The sequence below is a fragment of the Ceratotherium simum genome, chromosome 5, assembly GCF_057802395.1.
Source record: "Ceratotherium simum simum isolate JZ-2026a chromosome 5, ASM5780239v1, whole genome shotgun sequence".
NCBI classification, from domain to species: Eukaryota; Metazoa; Chordata; class Mammalia; order Perissodactyla; family Rhinocerotidae; genus Ceratotherium; species Ceratotherium simum.
Window position 1 is genome coordinate 24,497,117 of NC_141904.1, and position 24,387 is coordinate 24,521,503.

Here is a 24,387-nt window from a genome sequence, read left to right on the forward strand (position 1 = left end):
ATTAAAAAAAATAATAAAACAATACAGATGCCCATACACAAAGTTACCTGGAAGGTGATTTTTGTCCTTTCTAAAAAGTGCAAACATTTGGAAAATAGAAAATGTGCCCATTTCTGGGAATATGGATGGAATTCCTTATCAGCCCCATTTAAAGCTGCCTTCAAGGATTGTATTAAACTTAATTATGAAAGATTACAAATGAGATGATGTGTAATTGGTACCAGCTGCAGTGCATATTGGAAAGCAGAAATACAAATGGAATTATTTATTTTTATTTATTTACTATTCAAACGGCAGTTCTAAAACTCATAGGGATAAAACTATTCTTTCTATTGAGTTTAAAATACTACTTTACTTAATAGTAGTAGAGACAAATATCCCATTTAAAGACTACTTTTAACCCGCAAAGAACCCCAAAAATGAAGCAACACAAAGCAATACTCTTTGCTCTAATTAGTAGCTTATTGTTTGTTATCAGAATTGGTGATTTGGGACCAAATTCTCCTCATGCAACTCTATGAATTATTGTTTTTTAAAAAATCTGTATCTACCCATCTATCTTTCTAACTTCTTGTTGTGATTCTTCCCCAAAGATTGAAAAAAGAAAACCAGAAGAAGGGCATGGAGGAGAAAGAGAAGTCACCTGGGGAGGGCGGCTGGGCGGTGTGCTTATCAGGGGGGCAGGACCCATGGCAGAGGCAGCATTCAAGCTCCTTTCCCTTTCATCCTGGTAAATTCGATCTCTTTCAGCTTCCGGTAACTGCAAGAAATTCTGCATAGCCCGCAGGTTTACCAGCAAAGACTGGGATGCAGTCTTGGGGTCCTCTTCCTTTCGGAGGATTTCTGAAAGCAAGCCCTACAGAGAATGAAAGGCACAGGGTGAGCGAGCTTGCTGTCGTGCTCTGCCCAAGCCAGCGGTGATCCTTCCCTTTTCTTCTTCACTCGGCTTAGAAAATGAACAGTCAGAAACATTAATTCTACATACGAATATATTAGTTACAATTGAAGTGGTAGAGAAGAGAGCCCCAATTGTATTCTTAATTTTATTAAGCATCTGCTTTACATATAACATAAACTGAAACTGCCTAATTGGTCTCCTTCCTTTGAGTAGCTTAACTTGCCATGAAATCTTTCACAGACAGACGATGGAGGGAAGTTAAGAATAAATGAAATGCTCATAATACAACAGTATTGAACTGTATAGTTCTCAAGCTGCTTAGACAAAGGCAGTGGAATGCCAACAGCCCAATATGTAAAGATACAAAGCCATTTCTAGAGAAATAGAACTTTCAAAGAAAATACTAGAAAATGAATTGTAACATAAAACAACAAAAAAGAATATTACTAAAGCATCGTCTAAGACTTATGCTTTGTTTTCACAGGGAATATTTTAAGTTATTCCTTAATTTTCAAATTAGTGGAGTCAATGACAAGTGATTCTTTCTATTTACCATTTAAGGAAACCATACTGACTACCTCAAATGATTCTAAATAAATTTTGGGTAACAGGTTGCAATTTTGAACTTCAGAAACCATAGGTTAAATTTGAAATACATAACCCCTTTTCCACATTACAAAAGTCCATCATAGCATGCCAAGGGAAAGAATACTATCAAATTCTGTAATTATCAAATTTCTTGAGGAATAGAAATCTTTATTAGTGATAGAAGAAATTTACAAACAATTAGTAAAGTCCTTTAAGATGTCTTTCTCCCCAAATAATAGAGCATTGTCAACTACTTGTTTTTTTAATTTTTGGAAGAATGCTTTCAAAAATGGGTGGTTTTCCCCAATTTTGTTTAAGGGATTATATAAAATAGAAGGATTAGAAAAATTTTCTATTTGATAAGAGCTGAGCGGCCCTCATCTCTTCAATCTTGTACATGAAATAATGCCTGGAATACTAAGAAATGCTTGCTTTCTACATTTAGCCAGAATATCAGCTTATCTCAACACAGCTCAGAATAAAATGTTGTCAAGATCTATATATAATTTGCAAATTTCACTTTCCAATAACCCTGCAGAAAAGGTGAAAGGGTGCATTTGGGGAAGGGGTGGTAAAGTGTCATATCAGAACACTTGAGCCCCAACATTACAACATTTGGGTTTTTTCATCATTTCCCAGAAGTGCAAACCTAATTTTGTTCCCAGTTCTTCAGGATAATGCTCCATATTGCCCAAACATAACAGTTGGATGCAGACAGTATAAAAGCACTGTCCACTTTAAAATGATATAGGCTACAATTAAAAAAGAACCTCCAATAGGTTCAGGGGGCTTAAGAGTAAATTTTAATTTCTCACTTGGTCTATGCAAGCGAAGCTTGGACACTGGACCCAAACTTTTAGTTTCACTATAAGAACTGTGACCAAAGAATGCAGGGTACCTGTCCTTTCATTCATAATACTGACAAGTAATGTTGCAACTCTGTTTATACAAGAGCAAAACATCCAGTCAATTTAACTAAAATTCAGTCAAACAGGCAGTCAATCATCCAGCTATTTAATTTGCACAAGGCCAACTAATTAGATTGACTGTGTTTTTGATGTGTCACATTGAAACTGAAAAATACAGGTCTCAAAAAAAATGAAAATAGGTGTAAAAATATAGTCTTTGCTCTCCACTCTTCCCCACGAAATGTTATGTATTAAAAGATGTGCTTGGCAAAGCAATAAATATTATTCAGAAATAGAAACATACAGTATACATAAACATAATGTTATAAATTCCTTCAGTATAATAATCTAATATTCATTTTTGTCATCCCAGCACAATGTCTACTACATAAGTGTTTGATAAATATTTACTAAATGGATTAATTATGTGTATTCAGACAACAAAAGGAAAAAATGGCAAATGGGGGTGATAGAAACGTAAGAACAAGGTATGCTACCCATGGGTAAATTCTAAGGGTAATTATTTACACAAGGTGAGCCTTCAATGAAAAGTTATGTGCCACTTTGTAAGATGCTTATTAACACACTGTTCAGTAATTAAAAAAAATAGATCACGTCAAAAGAGATCCTATATATATTTAGGATGTTATTCTATTTGAGAAGTTTGAAATTAGACATTTATAAATCTCCAACAACAAAATAAAATATCTTTTTATTAAAAATGTTTCCTGAGACAGCAGAGAACTATACCGAGAAAAGCAAACACATGAAAAAAATACATCATAATATTCTCTATCAATTCTTGCTAATGTGAGACTAAGTCATTCCTGTATGGCGTAAAGCAGAAGACAACAGATCATGTGAGTGAGAATTTAGAAATTTCTCTAACCATTATTTTGATGTTGGCATGACTTCCCATTTGAGCATATAAAGTGTTTTAGGGGAAAAGCATTTTATTTCCACTTAATTATTCTACTGGAGCAAGTGCAGTTTTTCTGCCTGGAATATGTTAAAGGTCTAAAGCAATATTTCAAACCCTACAATACTCCAAGAGCTCTAAAGCAGCCAGTGTAGACAGTCTCAGGTGTTTTAGAAACCTTCGGGTTTTTTTTTGGCCCAGGCTTTCAATGAGGGGAGTGCCCCCTGGTGGATATCCTTGAAAATATTGTGAGAAAATGTTTTGATTAGAATGTGTTAATTACCAAAAAAAAAACCATGTCACTTGAGAATAATTCTGGATGCAAAATTATTCTAATAGCATTAGAATCTGGATATGGGAATGCATGTTTTGGTCCTATTCAGGTTGTCGTTGTATTTATGGATTCAAGATGTATGTGGCCCCTGTTTCCCATTCCCCATAGTCGAAAATACAGTTCAGACTTGTCAAGTCAGCTTAAGGTTATTTATAGTAATCCCTCATGGTGGATAGTAAGAAGGATCTCTTACCAAAAATTCTTCTTTATGCTAAAAAATAATATGTTAAGGGCATCATGCCCCATACTTGCTATCTCAGAGAATATGCTGGTTAAGGGCATCATGCCCCATACTTGCTATCTCAGAGAATATGCTGAAACACCAGAACTAAGACATATCATCAATATTGTACACCATAGGTGCTCAATAAATTTTCTGAACAAATTAAAACCATTACTCATTCCTGTTTCTGAAAAAAACTTGAGAAATTTGTAGGTTATGTAGTAAGTTATCGGCACCTCATGAATATTAATTTTATTGGAAACGAGAAGCTGCTTTTCATTGGGACTTTACATCTTCAAATAATTTGATATGTGCTCTATATACAAAAACATAAAATTATTCTACATTGTCGTTACACACTGGTTAAGTGAGAATTCTAATTTTTTCAATTAAAGAGTGAACTTACTGATGAATTCCTAAACCTTTTCTACATTCCAAAAAGAGTTTACAAGTTATTATGAGTAAAATTCATTAGTAATTGTAAAAGAAAGAAAAAACCTTCAATAAATATTATCAGTACTTCCAAAAGCTAATTATGAATTCTTTAAAACAGCAGATAAGAGAAAGAGACTGCCAATCTGAACAAAAAGCCTGTCTGGCCTGCCGTTTGTCTCCTCTTTGAACATAATCACTGATTCAAATAGATTTTATCAGCTTCATGGAACTTCAAAGCCCTCAGAAGGAAAATATGATTTGATGAAACCTCCCTCCTAAAAAGAAAATATGTAGAATAGTCTTCAAGGCTACCTGCCTCTGTTGTTTGGTGAGTTTTTAATCACATGTCCAGGTGAAAGACTATTTTCAAACTCCACCTACTACCTTGGACTCAGGCCAAGTAAGTTATAAGCAGACGCATTTATCTCTGCCGTTTGGGAGGCTACAAGAGAGCTGTCACGGTGGGGTAATAGCACCTTTTTACCTTTTATTCAATAGTGATATGGATAGTGGACTTTTCTTAAATTACACTGTGAAGAATTATAGGAACACAGCAGCAATTTCTGTTATACTTAAGCAGGCAAATTTCTCTCCACCACATAATTTACAGAACTCAAATTCAATAAAACATTACATGATGGTCCATTACTGTTATCAGTTTTGAATAATCCATCTTCATTCTTTATTTTACTGGAAAATAAAGTGTGCCAAAGACAAGAGGAGGGGGGAGAAAAAAGGAAAAAGGCCGTAGAATGGGATCAGAGTTAAACTCTGGGTTTTATTTAAAAAAAAAAAAAAAGGCACTAAAGAATATATTTTCTTCTATCACAACCTTTAAATAGCAATAATATAGAGAAGTGAATTGAGAAGTATAAATCTAGAAGCTTCAGCAATTATTTTTAGCCATAGGTTTCCATTAAAAAGACATCAAGTAGGCATAACTGAATGAATGACATATGCTAAAAGCTGGTATCTTCAGTAGAAATTAAAGAACATATGCCCATCAATTCAGAAGGGGAAAAAGTCTTTAAAACAAGTATTTATATAAATTTCACCATAAATTTTCAGAAAAGGCAGACTTTTTTTTAAATAGTCATGTATGAAAGTCTTAAGAGAGGAGTTTTAATTTTGGAGACCCAATTAAGATGATGAGAAAATTCCCTAATTAAGAGTTAAAACATGAAATCCAGAATTTTAAAGTTATATACAGCTGTCAATAACTAAAATATCTCAAGTCATAACAGTGTTATCTATTAACATTTTAACATACTGTTTATAGGGTACCAACGTCTTCATCCGATCGTATCATATAACTTTGCAATTGTATGTACATATTCTACATTAATTTTTTAAACTTGGCGTTGGAATTGCACATTGTAATAAGTGCACACAAATGTGTGATGTGTGATTTAACTCTGCAGAGCTCCTTGTCTATACATATGCATTAGCATGTGTATTTTCGTTCTCCACACTCACACCACACACACTCACTCTGCACCTGCTTTTATTGAAATGCATACACTTTGAAATAAACACACTACATGCATTCATATGAATGTATAATCACTAAAATAAATGCAGCTGTGTGTGTGTGCGCGTGTGCGTGGTTTTTAAGTATGACCACCAAAAATACATGTATGTTTGCATGTTCAAAAGCTAGTTCCCAAAAAGTGAGCACTTAAATATACATAGAAAATTACTCTTATTGAATTCAAATGGCTTCAAATATGGCCCAACATCCACTTCGACTGAGGAGTACCAATTACCAATATAAAGGCTTAACATCAAACCCCTCTATCACCCAGGGCTCCTAATAATTTTTTGGTAATGACTTTCTAAATTGGCTATTATTAATAAAGAGCGATCAGTATCAAGCTGTACGGAGTTTTCATTCTCCTCTCACCCTCAGAAAAATAAAGTCGCTGTTTTTGATGTTAACCATAGGGATGACTGTCTTTTCAAAGAGATTAATATGGTATAAAAAGAAAGAATTCTGCCTTCTTTCCAGTAAGACATCCTATAGATATTCATGGAATTTGTCAATATGAGAACCAACGGCAGAACAAATGGTCAACTCATCAGAGTAATGGCTGTGACATCATCACCCAAGAGAAGGAAAACTGTACCAATGGGTGGTGACTTCACCCTTATCTCCCACAGCTGGACTCGCATCATTCTTCCACCCTATAAAATACAGTTTCCCTAGTGCTTTAAGAAATAACAATTTGCTCAATTTTTAAAATGTTTCTCAGTAAATCTGTATGTCATTTGTGTCTATGTCAATGTTGTCTTTGTCTGTGGGCTTTTCATTCAATTCAACAAGCATTTTAGTGAACTTTTATGTCGAGACCTGTCTATTCTTTGCCTGGTACTGAGAACTACTAGCAGTTATTGCTATTTACAAAAATAAAGAATGCTGCCAGAAACAGGAGTATCTGGAAGGTTGATTTTTGATTCATTCATGAATTCATTTTATTGTTTTTTATAATTACCTCCCAACTGAATATAGGTGTCATGTTAAATTTACCAGCTAATAATAAACACGTTTTTTAAGTTGTAAAAATATAGAACTAGGTAAAATCATACAATTTTAACCTGAGACATAACCTTCAGCAACCGCCCTTTTTTAAAAACAGACAAATGATGTACAAAAAACAGAAAAGAAACTGAAAACAAACACTGAGTTAAAGGCTTTGTCAGGCCTTCTCACTTTCAATCCAGTTAAGGCAAGCCAAAAATAAGACACAGCTGGGATTCTCCCAGGTAATGGAAACTCTGCCAACAAGGAATTAATGCTAGATTATTTTTGTACCAGAATTTTATTCTTATAATCATGTAATAAACAAAATAACTTAAATATGAAAGGAAAGTATGAGTCAGGCCAGGAAAAAAAAACTGACAAAAGAAAGAACAGTAGTATAACAAGCAAGTTGAAAGGACATAATGTCCTCATTCTAATCAGAGTTACATGTTCTTTTGTTTTTTCTTTCTCAGTGTGCCTGGGCCAAAAATAAACACCATATATATCAAACCAGTTTCCAAAAAAGGAAATGAAAAAAAAAAAACTCCTCATTTAAGTTTAATGGAATCAATTTGTTTAGGACTTTTCAAATATCTTTATCTTTGGCCTTCTCATATTATATATTATCCTTTCTCCAAGTCCCTCTAAACTTCTTCCACGCTGATATCTTCATCGGAATTTGCCCAGGAGGACAAAGGTGTGAACACAAGGGGTAAATGCAGATCTCAGGGCAAAGTCTGCAAACTAAGGCCTGCAGGCCAAATCTACCCCAAGGCCTGTTTTGTAAATAGTTTTATTGAAACACCACCACATCCACATCCATTCATTTATTGTCTACGGCTGCTTAACCCTCTACAATGTGACAGAGATCCTATGGCCCTCAAAACCTAAAATATTTACTATCTGGCTATGACAGAAAAGGTTTGCTGATCTCTGGTTTAGAGAACGAGGTTTGGAAGAACATTAACAATAATGTGAGGAGGACAAAGCTAAGAAACATTTTATGTTAATAAGCCATATTTTTTTCCTAAATGGCTGCTCAGAATTAAATGGTGGAAATTGCTATTGAGTCCCAACATGTTTTTCTTTTAAAAGGTTGTAGAGGAACGTCAATAGGGCGCATTTATATACTCATGTTTGACACGGGTGGTAACAGGGAAAAGATATTAGGCAAGGAGCCTGAAGTCCCCACCAACGTCCTTGACAAAGTCATGAAACTTTTCTCAATCTTCTACTACTAACAGTCTATGATTTCATTATGTAAAAGCCCAGATAATGCCAGTTTGAAATATTTTTGATATTTATTCTTTCAAGGATCAATCAGGATCAATCCATACATAGCTTTCTCTTGGTCAGGAAACATATGATAGGGAAAGGAGTAATAAAATGTAGGCATCACCGGGAAGAGACTTTATGATCACATGAAGAGAAGGACAAAATGTTAGCACAGAGTAAAAGAATAAACATTAGTATAGATGGGACTAAAACAGGGAGAGAGAGAGATACAAGAACCATTTACAAATAGAACAAAACTGACCTGAGTTCTGTTAAAAGCCACACGTGCAAATACTGCCTGGGAGATTCCTGCTCGTTTCAGTTCATCACGTACCCACTGGTAGATTTCGGAAGACACCTCTGTGTTGGTTGAAACCTGTTGCTCCAAAGGCTTATTCATAGATCTACTGACAGGGGGAGGGTGGTTCAAGTATTGTTGGTTTAAGGACTGCTGGGCTAAAAGTCTATTCACTGCATACTGCTGGTTCAGCAGCTGAGCCATCACCAGCTGCTGGTTGACCAATTGAGGACTGATGGGCGTTGACACAAGCCCAGGGTGCAGGTTCGGAAGAGGGGTCCGGACAGACGGCTGGCTGCCATGGGAGAGCTGCGCGGGGGACGGAGGCTGCTCAGCTGTGTTCCCTGGGACTGGCTGCTGGCCAAAGTTGACATGGTTGGCACCTTGCTGGGATAGTTCAGAAAGACTATCCATTTCGACTATAGTGGACAAAAAGTAAAATCATGTTAAGCCAACGAGGATGGGTATTGATAAGGATTTCTGATCATTTTCTAAACAGAGACAGTAGGCACAGGGCACATCGAAGATCCAATTAAACTAAGAAAATTTCAAGATGGAACTCAACTGGCTGTGTTTTTACTTTCCTCTTCTGCACAATTCCACAAACTTTGAAAGTAGGACAACACTTCTAATTTTATAATGTGGTTTAGATTTAAGGCATAAAATTAATTACTTTGGAATTCTATGCAGCTCGCTTTGGGATCAAACTATCATTCACTCTCACATATTACCCCAAGAAGGCTTATAAGCAATGTATAAGATAGCTGTTAGGAAAACATCATTTGCTTAATGACAACTAGAAAGCGTGAGTTGAGCTAAGACCTCATATGCAACTAAAGAAAAAAGAAATATACAAGTATTTTCTCATGATATATACTAACTGTTATTACTCTAGGCAAAATGTTTGAAACAAAAAGGTGTTATCTACATTCAACTTTTACCTAGCCATGAATATAATCAATATAATAATGAAAGTGGTCATAATGATAAGTTATAATAACTGAGTGCATATTGAACACTGTGCCAAATATCTTACATGGCTTGTTTCATTTAGTTCTAACCATCATGGGTGGCAAATACATCTGCAAATATTTCTTAGAATGAAGCAGATAATTTATTGTATTGCAAGCCAATATACCCAGTGTTGCTAAGACCCAAATGTGTCTTGAAGAAGCTATGGCTATCACCAGATGCTCAAGACAGTCTTTCAAGGAAGGGGCGGGGAGTCGTTCTGGTACAATGGTGATACTGTCACGATTTTGCAATTTATTACCGCCTACCCAAGATGAATGCTTCTCCCTTGGCTAGATCACTCATGTGGATTGGCTGAGAGTCAGCTCTAAGTGTGTCAAATGCTTTGCTGCTGCAAGGAGACTGGTTTGATGCTCTTGACTGGAGGGCTGAGCATGGCACAGTATGTAAATAAGTGAGTCCTTCGAAATAGCACACCACAGTATAGACTCCGGCTTGATTTTAATCATCATTTCTCTTTTCATTAGACGTTCAGGTTTTATATTTAGAGGAACTTATCATAGTGCTATAATCACTGATATATGCAAAATATAACTAAGAATTGGGGAAGAAACCTTCCATTTCTACCAGTGATATCAGCCCAAGTGGGCCATTCACAGGGAACAGTAATTCAAGCAATTATTCCAAAAATGATGCATTGTCTTCATTACAGCTCTAAGCTATAAAAGGCAAAGAATCTGTTTTGGTAGATGGATGGTTTTTCCTCAAATATTAAAAGCTAAAACATGCTCAAAATTCAGGTTCGCTTGTCTCTTAAAATCTTTAGGAAAACTTATTATTGTTGTTATTAAATGAATGTAATAGAAGTAAACAGAAATAGAATTAAAATGGCATAACGCTATGCATATTAAACATCCCAGCCCTTCCTATATTATTTTAAAATATATTACTTGGAAGGTACAAGTATGTGAAAGAAAACATTAATAGAAATTAAAACATTAACCTTAATCACAGTGTTTGCTTTTGCGAACACCAACAAACTCAATAGGGAGAAAATGTCATAATCTAAATGCTTAGGTACAACACACAACTTTTATCTGCCATTTTACACTGCAGATAGTTTTAATGTATTTCCTGCATAACAAATATTGACCTAAAGTTACCAACACGTTAAGATAGGATGCTATATTGGAATTAAAAGTTTAGAAATGATGAGATGATTTTTCTGGTATGGATGGTAAAGCAGTATACTCACCCAAGTGCCTCTCTGTGGGGGCTGGGGATTAGAGCTATAAAAACCACTTGATCTCAATTGTGGAAACTATAAATACAATTTAATTTCCTTAAAAATTGGGCGTAAAAATAGGCACTTTTTCTCAAACAAAAACAAAAAACATAAAAGCATGATATATCTCTGAAAGAAATCACAGCTAATATTAGCTATTCAAGGCCTGGTTAGGTCTTCACTGAGATGTTAAAAAATGACAGCTCCCCTCCTCACGCCTCGATTTCCTGCATGTCTGACAACCAAGTCAGTTTGCCTGATTTAAACACAAACATTTATTGAATTTAATTATCTCATTATACTCATACCCACTCCCCACCCTCAAAGAAACATTCTAAATTGATCTCTAATTGGGCAATCAAAAGACCTGGCTTTAGATGCGACTTTGATAAACCCCCGAATGACACGTAATGGTATGTAGCCACCGCTGCAAAGGTTTTTTGCTTACCCATCATATCTTTTGTCTTCTTGAAATGTTTGTACCACCTTCCAAATTCTTGACATTTTGCTGCTGAGACATTTGCATAGTAAGTGCTGTTCACAATGGAAGAAATCATACTCTGCATGAAGAGGGGGGGGGAAACATTTGTAATACATAGCAGCACAAGATGGAACACAGAAATGATTTCAATTGTGGAGACTGTATTTTTTTAAAAATCAACTGAGTACCAATACATTTTTGTTTCACACTTTAACCTAAAGCCTCGACTTCTGAAAATTCATTAAGTAGCTCATCAAATGCTTAAGTAGAAAGCAGCAGCCCACTGAGACCAGTATAAAGCTATCAAACCCACAGACTTTGCTCTAGTAGTTATGGAACCTCCACCAATGTCATCTATTCCTAGGCTGACAAACTTTCACTGATCCCACTAAATCCAAATACGTGAAGATGACTTTAGGATTGCAATTCATAAATAAAGGCTACTATCAATGTTTAGTGTCTGTACTCTACAGCCTTGCTACTCAAAAGTACGGCCCAGGGACCAGCAATACTCGCATCACGTGGAAGCTTATTAGAAATGCAGAATCTTAAGCCCTACTCCAGACCTAGTCAGTCAGCACCTGCATTTTACTAAGATACAGGGGATTTGCGTGCACATTCAAGTTCGGAAAACACCACTTGCACCTTCCACTCCTATTATTTGGGTTTCAATTGGAGGTATATTAACACTGTTCAAAGGCTGACTGACCACATTTAAGGAGAAAACTATTCACAGAGATCCTCTATCAGAAGAAAAAAAAATATTCTGCAATCTTACTGCTAGTGTCATTTATAGCAAAGCTTGAGTTTTGAATTTCAAACTAACCATAAAAATTTTTAAATATATGCATTTCATGCTTACTAATTTCTCAAGGATACCACAAAAAATAAATGACCTATTTTGTCACTTATCTTCATCCTGCTTTTAATAAAAGCCTGGAAAACAGAGTTGACAGTTTTACATATAAAAATGAAGGACAATGATTTTGATGTATTACTAGGAGTTTTTTTGTGTGTGTGAGGAAGATCAGCCCTGTGCTAACATCTGCCAATTCTCCTTTTTTTTTTGCTGAGGAAGACTGGCCCTGGGCTAACATCCGTGCCCATCTTCCTCCACTTTATATGGGACGCCACCACAGCATGGCTTGCCAAGCAGTGCGTCGGTGCACGCCCAGGATCCGAACCAGCAAACCCCGGGCCACCACAGCGGAGCTCGCGCACTTAACCGCTTGCGCCACCGGGCCGGTCCCTAGGAGTGTTTTTTTTTTTTTTTTAAACTCATTTTCAACAAAGAAAAGTGTTTTCTTCCCAGTAAATTTTGGTTATGGTAATTTCAGTGACTTATAATCATGGTTATATTTAACCATAACACCCATATTCTCTAGCAGGGGCTAAATTAATTTCCAGTTGAGTCTTAGGAATAATTAGACTTTGTAGCACCAATCCACCCCCAACTCCTATGCGTAGAAACATGAGAACTTACATCTCAGACTTCAGTTGGTCTATGGTGAAATAGTTTACAGAAGGGAGCACTGCTTGGGAGGGAGTGAACAAGCAGAAAAGCCAGTTGGATACAAATATTTTTATATCATCTTCTTTAAGCTACCTTTAATTTAAAGCTCTTTTGGTTATTATTGATTCTCCTCACATCCATTATCAGCGTTAATTTTGTAACATGCACACATTCCTGTAATATGCAAATCTTGGGAATCTTGGAAGAACTTCTGGTGAAGGATAAGCTAGAGCTGCATTATTGATGTAAAACATGGCTATCTTGCTTAAGAGGCACTATGATATTTTTTTTGACACTTTGTACTTTATAGTCCTTTTCACATTTTCTCTAAAAAGACATTCTTAATGTGTTCATGATGCTCTGCCATTAATCCAGTAGCTTGCAATTTTACTAAGAGCCTCCCTCGGTTCAGAGTACAAAAAGATACTTAGCAAGGTTGCCAAAACCAGAGCCATAAGATTACCTGATCCAGTTAACAATCCGTCAGCTTCAATCACACTTACTCTACTGTAATAATGGATCAATAAAGTCAGACACTAATAAAACTACTGAGATTGCTGATGGATAACGGTGATTCTGCAGATGGATGATGGTTGATGTTCTTCCACTTTGGTTAATTTTTTAAAAATTATTACTCTTATACCTAGACATTCTCACAGTTTCCTAAGTGTTAATATAATAGTATTTATAAGTCTTAGATGTAGTTTATGTCTTAATTTTCAGAAATGTATGGAATATCTGAATTTTGCTGAGGTTTTTGACAAGCATCCAGTCTACTTCAGTTGCCAACAATTCTATATATGAAATTTGCTTTTTGCTGCACACCTACCATGTGCCTGGCTGGTACTAGGGATACAAAGATGGATAAGACACAGCCTCTGCCTACAAGTTTACCCTCTATTAGGAAGACAGATATGTAAACAGATCATTTCAATTCAATGTGATTCAGTATGCCAACAATGAAAAAAATATATGGGGGGAAAAAAGGAAGAAGAATACATCGTGTGTGAAAAAAAAAGTCTGAAATATTTTTATAAAACTAGAGCCCATATGTAATAGTGCTATGTAGTTCACTATTATCCATGTGTGGAAAATAATATCCATATGTGCATGATCATCAAAGCTTCTCCCTGCCCTTGTTTAACCCTAAATTGGTAGGCTCTGTCCTTAAGTGACTTTCTGGACACTTTTGACTCTGTCAAGTGGTATGTGCTTCGGGAACTCTGATTAATGTAGATATGAGCCTAAGCAAGACACAAATCAAAAGGCTAATCCGCAGGTTATGACGCATACCAAAGCAACTTTTTAGATTCTCTATCTTCCTGTGCTTTTGGGAGGCTGGGAAATATTCCATAATTCAGGTAACTTGGGGTCACCTCTATTTTTATTGGAACAACATGCAGTAATCTCTACCACTAAATTGCTCACGTAGCCACGACAAGAGTCTTTTTTTTTTCTTGGGGTAAAATCCCTATGGAAGGCTTAGTCATGGCATCTGACTAGATGAGCGAGTTTTAAGGGCAGGGAAGAGAGATTTCAGAATTTTGTGGGGCACATGGCATTTGAAAGATCATATTCAGTATTATAATCTTAAATTTGGAAAATCATAAAGAAACACATTGTTTTGATAATACAAATAACTGAAACTCGAGAGTGGTAATGTTTTCCTAGGTGGTGGGGATGTACAGGGGTAGACAAAGATCCACGTTTTTAAGGAGAGAGGCTTGGGATTCGTATGTCAATCAAAGGGAGATATTGGTTTAAAAAGATTACACGAAGCTGTGAGTTCCTCCAGGTCTGGGGATCCATATTATTTTCCAGCCCAAATGCCTGGCATTTATTAAATACACACTAAATGTTCACTTGATGAAACAGAATCACCTAAATCTGCATTCAAGTCTAAGGTGCGTCACACACTGGTAGTGTGACCATGGTCAAATTAATTGACCACTCTGTCACAGTTCCCCATACCAAATGGGAAGGAGAGTAGCACTCATCTCATGGGGCTGTTCTGAGAATCCATTCATTAAGGCATTTTCTTTCATTCATTCAGCAAATATTTACTGAACTCCTACTATGTGCCAAGCACTGGGCAAGTCACTAGAGAAATAATCACCTGCAGAGACACACTAACTACCCTTCGACAGACAAGAAATAAAACAATGAATATGATACAATTAGCACACAGCCTGGAGCATACCAAGTACGGACTTTTAAAGGATATTTATTTTACTATGACAACCCTCTGCCTCCTCCTCCTCATTGGGATTTTATTATACGATCACATTTCAGATCAGTTGAAAGACTATGCTTTCAATTAAGAGAAATGTATCAGATAAAATTTTCAAATGAAATATTTTAAGTCAAATTTTCTTACGAAGAACGATGAATGTGCTAATTAAATTATTAAGCTACAAGTCCGGTCAATTGATAATAAGGGAAAACACCAAGGAAAAAGAGTATTTCCATTTGCAATGTTCCACTGTGGTGGTATATTCTGAAGCTAGCCTGTACCTGGTAGCTAACATCAGGAAGACACACAGCACTTCCGTGACTGGGATGTTGGAACCATGCCCTCTCCCATCTCTGGCTAACAGCTGCTCATCTCAGGACACATTTCAGGTAGCCCCGCTTCTGGGAGGCCTTTCCTGACTTCCCAAACATCCCGCACAGAGCACCACTATAACACTTGTCATGCTGTTTCTTTTATACTAGGCTGTGAGCCTTGGGTCTTATCTCCATGCAGCCAGGATTCATCACAGGGCTGGGCACATGTTAGGTGATCAATAAAAGATCACTGAAATAAGCCATTCCTGCAGGCTACCAGAAAATCCTCCTCTCTTTTTTGTTCATAAAGGTCAAAGGTAATGGCAGCTTAATTGTCATATGAATCTTTTAAATCTATCACTTTTAGCTGTCACGATAGAACTCATAATTTTAAGAACCTTTGTTCATTAATTTACAAGAGATCCCTTCCCAGGTTTTTCACAGATGTCTCGGAAGTCGCAACACTCGGTGGTTACGTTATTCCAGTTTTCTCTTGGTGTCTATTTATATGAGCTCTCCAAAGCACTTTGAAAAAGGCACAACTTGTATTGAGAGTTTTCCCATTCAGTGGCTGGTCTGTGTAAAACATCAATGTTCAGAGAACAAAATAATCAGGCTGACAAAACTCTGTCAGTTTAAATCCCAACTTCAAATGCTACACAGGACACCGACCAATGAATAGGCCACAGCTTCCAGTGTTGGGAAATACAATTTGAAAGTTGGCAGAAATTGGCTGTGGGTCTCATAACCCCAGTGTGACACAATATTCTCATCCTAGGAGCCAAGTTGTAAGCTTTTCTAAGATCCATAAAGCACATGTCTACTCCCTATGAGGAGCCTTGGTTCTTTCTGCGAGTCTGCCGAAGTTCCGATCTGAAAGAATGCCATCTTCACAGAAACCCCAGTCCTCTAGAATGATACCATCTGCCACAGGCTGAGCTTCCTTTTCAGCCAAATACATTATTTATAACCTTTCTAATTGTGAAAAGGTAAGGGTGGAATTTTTCTAAAGCCTGACTTAGACATAGTTAGAACATTCTGAACCTTTGCTCTAAAATCCAGCAGGTCTCTACATTTGACACACAAAAAACAACAAAAAACCCACAAGGAATTGGTTGAGGTTACATAATTTTTCAAAACATTATATTCTTTCAAACCCCTGCTAGAATATGACATACACTGAGGTATATATTTAAAACACACTTAGAAACTGAAGGAAGATAGTTTTATTTTTCTACTTGATCATTTTAGTAGCCAAGGAAGAGGTTTTGGGAGAGGTGAGGGCTTCTGAGAAAAAGGTTCATCAACTGGGGAGAGGCAGTAATCTGATTACCCTTAAAATTGCTTTGTTGTGCCTTTAACAACAACAAAAAAACCCACCCCAAAACAATGCTAATCAGGTTATTCAATCATTTAAACCAAAACTGTTCATGCTTTTCTGCCAAATCAACCAACCACAGCAAAATCTGTTATCTCTGATTGCTCAGTTTCCAGTCAAAAAACAGTTAACCCCCACTATACCAAAAGTTTTCCAAAATACCCTCCAAGCTCTTCATTCTCATGGAGAATAAAGAGAAAGCCATGCCATCTTTAAAGGGTAATTGAGTGCTGTACCATATTTGCATATTACAACATACTCTAATAAACTAAACAGCCTGTACCGGAAGCCAGCAGCTCCCTAGCATTTCATGTGATCTCCATTCTGGCTTTTTGTTCACATTTTTTTTTTTTTTTAAACAGGACTGTGATATCATGATCCAGACTTACTAAAGACTTGCTGATAGTTTAACTGAGGTGGGAGGAGGTAGCAAGAGCATCTTCAAAATGGTGGTTCACCCATGTTGAAAGCTTTCAGGCTCCATCAACAGAGAGGGCAAAGGCTACCTGTCTTATTTACACAATTATCTAAATACGATTAAACAGCTGATGGACAAATATTAAACTGGAAAATGTATAGTCATTTCAGCTTAATGTAATCCTCTTTCTGTAAACACCCAAGATGATTTTTTTCAACCAGAACAGTCCTGACATCTCATAAGCCTAAGGGTGAATAGCAAGAGATTGTTTTTGATAGTTATAAATATTCAAAAGACATGCAGACCATCTGCTTTCATAATACAGGTAAAGCAAGACTAAAATGGTGACTGCTGTATAAAAATGATTCCTTTAACAAAGTCTTCCTCTCCTCGAAAACTATAAAGACAGATGTCAAAAACTGTTTACACAGAGCAATCAGGAGCGTGCAAAATGTAATATTCCTTTTACACACAGTGCTTGCTAAAGAGATTTTTTTTTTCTTTTTCTTCCCATCTGTGTGTTGCAACACATTTCTACAAGTTAAAAACATTTTTTTCAAACAGAGATCTCATGAATACCCAAAAACATGCTATCTGGTTTCTGAATGCTAATTAATTTCAACTAAGGAATCTGAATATCTTTTTCTGTAGGAAGGAATGTATGTTTTGAATTGGAAAACTCTAGAGAGACGGCAAGGGAAATAATCTTGCACAGGTTTAACTCTATAAGGTGATTTTCATGGTCTACCTTGTTCGTAATATGTATCTGTTACGTCCATATATTAAATGAAAGCACATCACTGCTAATGTTCTTGGCATAAAGTCTACAATAATTATTTCCTGAAATAAATGTCCTCACACGCAAAACGTATATACCGAAACCTTTACCTTCTCAGTCAATGCAGAGTGATGCATAGAGCCCTACAGTTAATTTTCAAGACTGGAACACTAATCTTGACAGTAACCTTTTTACGTATTGTATTAATGGCGTAGAGACATTAAGCACCTTTTTATAATTTTCAATAAAATGAGCATTTACTGAACAATCTGTCAAACTGCTGGCTCTCTATTCTTTTACATTTTCTTTTTTTGAGAAGTGCAACTTCATACACTCTGATGTCCCTCCCCTTTCTTCCTATCCTGCCTGCCTATGGGCTGAATTTTTACAGCAGTTTTTTATGTGTGTCTGGAAAACTCAAAGGTCAAAATTTAATTTCAGATCAAATGAATCAACTCCACATTCAAATACAATTTTAATAGGGATCCTCAGGAAATGGGGTTTTCTTTTAGTCCCAAAGGATATCAAATACTACAAACAAGCTCTAAAAGGCATCATATGAGATGGTGACATGGAACGAATTTGTTGAAAACTAACAGGTAGTCCCTATCTGGTATTTGGGAGTGGGAAGGAAGGGAAATGGGCTTCAATTTATGAGAAGCAAATGGCAGGATTTCTAAGTGTAATATTCTGTTCGTGCATGTTAGCTTATGTTTCCCAAATCTTTCCCTCTGGATCCTCTATTGCTTTCTAAGCTATTCTCTTGGGAGATACAACTGGGGCATATTCTGAATCTCAATTTGTTGAGAAAAGCCTAATCACTCCTCAACTTTACTTAAACTCCAGTTGTCACAGTTCTAGCTCTTGCCATCTTGATCAATCCCAGTGCCTGAAAATGGCATTTTCACACAAAGTAACCCTTGTATGGCGCTAAAAACGGAAACTCAGAACAAAGCTCCACAGGAATACAAGAGAACACATCCAATTCTGTTTTAATTTTCTTAGTACATTTCCTAAAGACGAACATGTGATCATTTCAAAGCACAGAAATTTTATTTAATTATTTAAATACCCAATTCATAATTTTTAAAGAAAATGTTGGTTCACAGTTCACATGGCTTTTCCACATAATTAAAGTAATTTGACGTAGGACCCAGATAATGTCTTTTAACCAGCTTCTCTATTCTGTCTTCTTTGTATAAGCACCTATCTATAGCTTTCTTACTACATTGAAACCTTCTTACTTAAAGTAATTGAATATGTTAGTAAAGAGATTAAATTAGAAAATATTTGTTAAAAAGTATATTATTACTAAGGGTATGTAATATTTCAAATTAACTGCACATAGAGGATTACGTTTGTTCATCTGCAATATGAAAGGTCTTGAACTAGATAATCTCCAAGGTCCCTCCCAACAGCTTTAAGAGTCTATGAAATCTATATTTCTTCTCAAACAGAGGTCCTACAGGGTTTCCTTCAGTGACTAAAGAAGATTCAATTGTCATACACATCATCCATTCACAGGCACGCACTGTGCAAATGTCCCCATCCACAGTTTTATTCTTAAGAGGGTTAAAGCCCCTTGGTGTCTTGCTTATGATTATTAAAAATATACTCATCATTATTAAGTTAAACATTGTGCTTCTCCAAATAGAATTTTCACAAATTCTTCATTAGATAAATCTAAATTCAATGAATTTGATTTTATCACAAAAACTGTGTCCTAAGATTCTAAATCTTAGGCTCTCTGTACTAACTTGCACATTTGGGGAATGCTTGCTTACTTTCTCTGATGGCCCTGTGTTGTGAAATTTCCCATCCTCTATGGAGATTAAAATTTCTAGTATCTGTGCTTAGAAACAGCAGAAAAAAGATACCAAATTTTTGTTAAGTTCCAGAGGTTCTAAATAGAGCATATTAAGAAACTTAAAGCAACAGAGTGAAAAAAAGAACTAAAGTAGTTTGAACAATCTATTTTTCCAAAAGTAAATACTAGAACGAGGCTCTGTAACTCTTTACAGATTTTTTCCTTCTTTGCATTCCTTCTTGACATGAACACTATTAGGTTTTAAGCCAAAATGTCTAAAAATTAGGGAGAAAAGACAGTCTGACTTTTAGCTTTTTATGGGGTACAGAACTCTCTCTGGGAATCTCATGAAACCTATGAAAGCTCTCCCTACACATATTCCCAAAAGTGACTTATAACTTCAGGGTCTGCACAAACCCTTGGAAGCCCATTGCTGGGTCTGTGACCCTCACTCAGATCTGATCCAAGATTTCACAGGAGACTAAGGGCTAAATCATGTCATTGATTTCTATGTTTTATTAGTTGTTAGTTATTATAGCTGTTAGCCAAGACTTCACATGCCTACTAGATAAATATAAATCAATGTTGCGTCTGGATTAGCTCACAGAGAAAAATCAAAATAATCCGGCTCATCTCTATCAATATTATGAAAATGCTTCACAGTTTAGAAAAATGCCATATACTGGTGATCACCTCTTTAGGAGTTATGGTGAAATGGCAGAAATGTGTTGGATGGGTTGTACTTCATGAAATAATGAGCCCCGTCCATCACTGGAGGTGTGTGCTCCAGGCTGAGCTGGTGCTCACACAGAAGGGTGGACAAACCAAGTCCCTGAGGCCCATTCTGGAATGGCTGAACAGTTATCTACACTTGCAGCTATCTCTAAATTCAGGTGATTCTGGACCTTTATGGAGCTTTTACACATTATATGTTTATAGCCCTAAACAGTCTCCAATGCCAAATGTGGACTTTAGAACATCTATTGAGAATGGACATTGTGAGCTAAGGTGGGGTGGTGCTGAGTGTTAGCATTTCCATGTTGGCAGCATCAGCATATTTGTGTATAAATCATTTGACTCTGTTATTGAAATTTTCCCTCTTTATTTTATTTTGAACTATGAGAAATGGACAAATGGCAGTAACAGCAAAAAAGTGTGGATCTCCAATATAACACAATTGAGACAAAATAAAAAGCATTGGCCACACAGAAATATATCCATTATGGAAGAAAAATTTTAAATGTGCATAGAAATATGTTGCTAATGATTGTGCTTAATAGTGACATTTAATTAGGTCTTTTAGAGCATATTTTTTTAGATCTCTGGGTCCCTTGTACTCCCAAGACTATTGTTCTGCTTACAAACATATAAGTTTTGCACATATATTCAAGAACATGACAATATAACCAAAAATATGGGACAGCTTGGAATATTCGTAAGTTTTCTCAGAGAAAAATTCAGAAGTAATTTGCTTTCGGTTAGGTAAATTAAAAATTCAGAATTAAGTATAGCAGGAAAAATATTTTGTAAGGTAGGATACTATAGATCCGAGTATCTATAAAATGCTACTAATAAAACTACTGACATAGTTTATTGGTTGATGAAATTAACACGGTGAAAATCCTATAAGGCTGTTTAACAAATATTCCTGACATCCTACTGTGTGCCAGGATCTATAATTGCAATGATGAATAAAAGACCCTTTGTGACAGTCAATTACAGTGTACACTGAGAGCCTAGTTAGTCTACAGGTAATTTTAGAACAATGTGGAAAGTGCTACAAGGGGTGCATAAAGGTTGGACAGAGCCTTGAGTGTGGGGAGTGGGTATAAGGGGCGTTAAAGGAAAGGACACTGGGAGAAACTCATGTCCAGGTGACAGTCCAATGAGGCATCTTTATCCTCTTTGATGTTGTCCAGTCTAAAGTATCATATTTGCTTAACTTGCAAATGTGCTTACTTAAACACAAGGCTTGGGTCTTCTCTCTGTTCCATTTTAGAATACATTGGAACTTTACAATGATTCTAAGGACGGTGCTAAAAGTGTCCCTTAAAGGTGAGAATGAGTTTTAACTGGTCCTTTAATTTTTTCACAAATGAAAAGTTCTTGGTTATTTCCATAAAAGGTGAAGCTTGCATCAAAATCTTCTAGACAGCAGCAAAGTCTCTTAGACCATGCAGCCTGACCAAGTGTGATTTCAGCTCTCAATCCCAGGTTTTAGAAAAGCTCAAGTTACTGTACCCTTTAGAACTGAGCGCTGTTCTAAATGCTTTACAGTTATCAACTCATGTAATTCTCATAACAATCCTGAAAATTGGTACTATTACCTTCCTACTTTATAGATGAGGAAATTGAGGCATGGCGAGTCACTTGCCCGAGCTCACAGAGCTGGTAACAACAGCACTCACATTCTTGACGCCGATGTAATGAAAGCCACTAGCTCACTAATTAAAGAGATGGCGAAGAGCAATGACACCAGACTCACATAAAAAGTGACGGAATGAAGTTGCTGAAGAAATATATTACAAGACATAATTCCATTAAGAAATAAAAAGAAAACGAGATCAAGCTCTGTCCTATGTTAACATAACCCAGGAGTTTCAACACATTCTAGAAATATCTATTGCGACGTTCAAAAAGTTAATACTTGTTTCGGTTAGCTCCACATTTCTGAACTGCCTGGGAATAAACGCTGGATTGATAGCAAAATGGGACAAGCCTAGGCCAGTCCTTGGTACCCAGTGATGAAGTACCCTGTCTTGTCATCTAGATAACAATGTGATCTCAAATAGTGCTAACAATTAAAGCTTTTTTTTTTTTTTTTTTTTTTTTTTTGTGAGGAGGATCAGCCCCTAGCTAACATCCATGCCAATCCTCCTCTTTTTGCAGAGGAAGACCAGCCCTAAGCTAACATCTATTGCCAATCCTCCTCCCTTTTTTCCCCTTTTCTCCCCAAAGCCCCAGTAGATAGTTGTATGTCATAGTTGCACATCCTTCTAGTTGCTGTATGTGGGACACTGCCCCAGCATGGCCGGACAAGCAGTGTGTCGGTGCACTGGTGCGTGCCCGGGATCCAAACCTGGGCTGCCAGTAGCGGAGCACGCGCACTTAACCGCTAAGCCATGGGGCTGGTCCCCTAAAGCTTTAATCTTTCTTAACTTTCAACATATCATCTGGTTTGCGTCTTGAACCCCTTAGAGTAAACTAAATTAGATTAGCATTTTTATGGGAAAATATTGCAATACAAGATAAATTTGTTTAAAAAGAAGAAAGTAAAGAAAAAGATGATGACCAAAGGGCATAGAGTTTTAGGGTAAGAATGAGAGAAAGAAAAAAAACATGATTAAAGGAAGTCAGCCACCTTCTCCACAATGAGAAATTCTGCAACCTATGAATTGTCCATGATGAAACTCTAGCATCCCATAATCACACTGCACATCAGAACACAATACAATCTTACATTTCTATAGCGCCCTCACGCAAGCATCCCAGGGTGCTTTACAATCATTATGAGTTAAAATTAAAACTGAAGCACATACAATTCCTAATAGAATCATTTTAAAAATGCTAAACAGAACAAATAACTTTTAAGTCTAGATTTAAAAGTCCCAACAGCCAGAGCGTTCCTTACGTCAATTGGCAATGAGCTGCAGAGCCGGGCTGAGGCTCTCTCCTGTTATGTTAAAGGCTCTCTTATGTTTTTTATACTCAGAGCACGTTATGATCAAGCCGTTTCCAACGAAAGAGGGAAAAATTGGGTGTATGTATCTGTTTGTTTTGATGATTCTGAATTTAGGGGTTTTTATTTGTTTGTTTATGACTTTGTTTGGGGCCCAAATATGACATGAAATAAAGCAGCTTTAAAAGGCAAACCCAGATAGAGCCCAACTTGAAATTTAAGTAGTAATTTTGAAAAAAGACACTCAAAAAGCACTCTAAAACTAGCTCTGTTTTAGCAAGAAAATCAGATTAATTAGCATGATTTGGTTAACTTTTTTAAAAAGACAATTAGAAAATAGCATTGAATAGGCTTTCTCTCAGGCCATGTCTACTCCCAAGCCGGGGCAGTCTTTATTATTCTGCAAATCAGAAAAAAATAGGGGAAACGCTCTCATGATATGGTAATTTCCCTTGCATTAGTGATTCTGAGGTCAAAGGAAACCTGTTCAGATCTAAAACAAAGCCTAGGTAAAAATCCATTAAGTGAAAATGAAGTACTTAGTGTTAAGCGTGCTCTAAATTGGCATGGTTTAAATTCTTTTACGTTTTACTATTGCGAAAAGATAGTGGCTATAAAATATTTCAGATCAAGTCATTTTAAGTCAGATGCTTTATTAAGTTTGGCTTTTTGATTAATATATCTGAAAGGTTACAGAGAACTAACATCAAGCTACAGTAAAATCCTTATGTATCTAAACCAGCTACAAATGAGCCTGACATATGAGAGTCAAAAAGCAAAACTTATAATTTGGAGGATACTTCTATTGTAGATTCTATATATTATAATATTAACACAGAGCAGATATATCACTGTCTAAGTCGAAAGAAAAACTAGAATAAAGTAATAACTGGTTCAAAAAAGGAGGCAGAAAAAATTATTTAAGTTTAGCAATTCACACAACTACCCATATAAGACTGGCTGACCATTTCCTTTATGGATCTTTTCATTAATACAATTGCTGAAAGTGGTAATAAAATCCAATTAGTATCAAGTACTTCAGTGCCTGGCAAAGCAGATATTCATAACCTCGGATTCCCACAGTCAGTAGGGTAAGGACTGGGAAAAGTTTTGTAAGTTAAAAAAGGAAA

At 36.3% G+C, this 24,387-nt stretch overlaps 1 protein-coding gene across 5 annotated transcripts in view; it reads right to left on the bottom strand.

The window, feature by feature from the left end:
* The window catches only part of SATB1 (SATB homeobox 1), a 97,355-nt gene that overhangs the window by 37,854 nt on the left and 35,114 nt on the right, over positions 1-24,387 (bottom strand). For all 5 annotated transcript variants that reach the window (XM_087430601.1, XM_087430600.1, XM_087430602.1 and 2 more), the window contains exons 6-8: positions 11,105-11,216; positions 8,364-8,818; positions 644-856 (exon numbers count right to left, since the gene is read on the bottom strand). In XM_087430601.1, the coding sequence (XP_087286727.1) occupies positions 644-856; positions 8,364-8,818; positions 11,105-11,216 (780 nt within the window). The remainder of the gene's footprint in view (positions 1-643; positions 857-8,363; positions 8,819-11,104; positions 11,217-24,387) is intronic.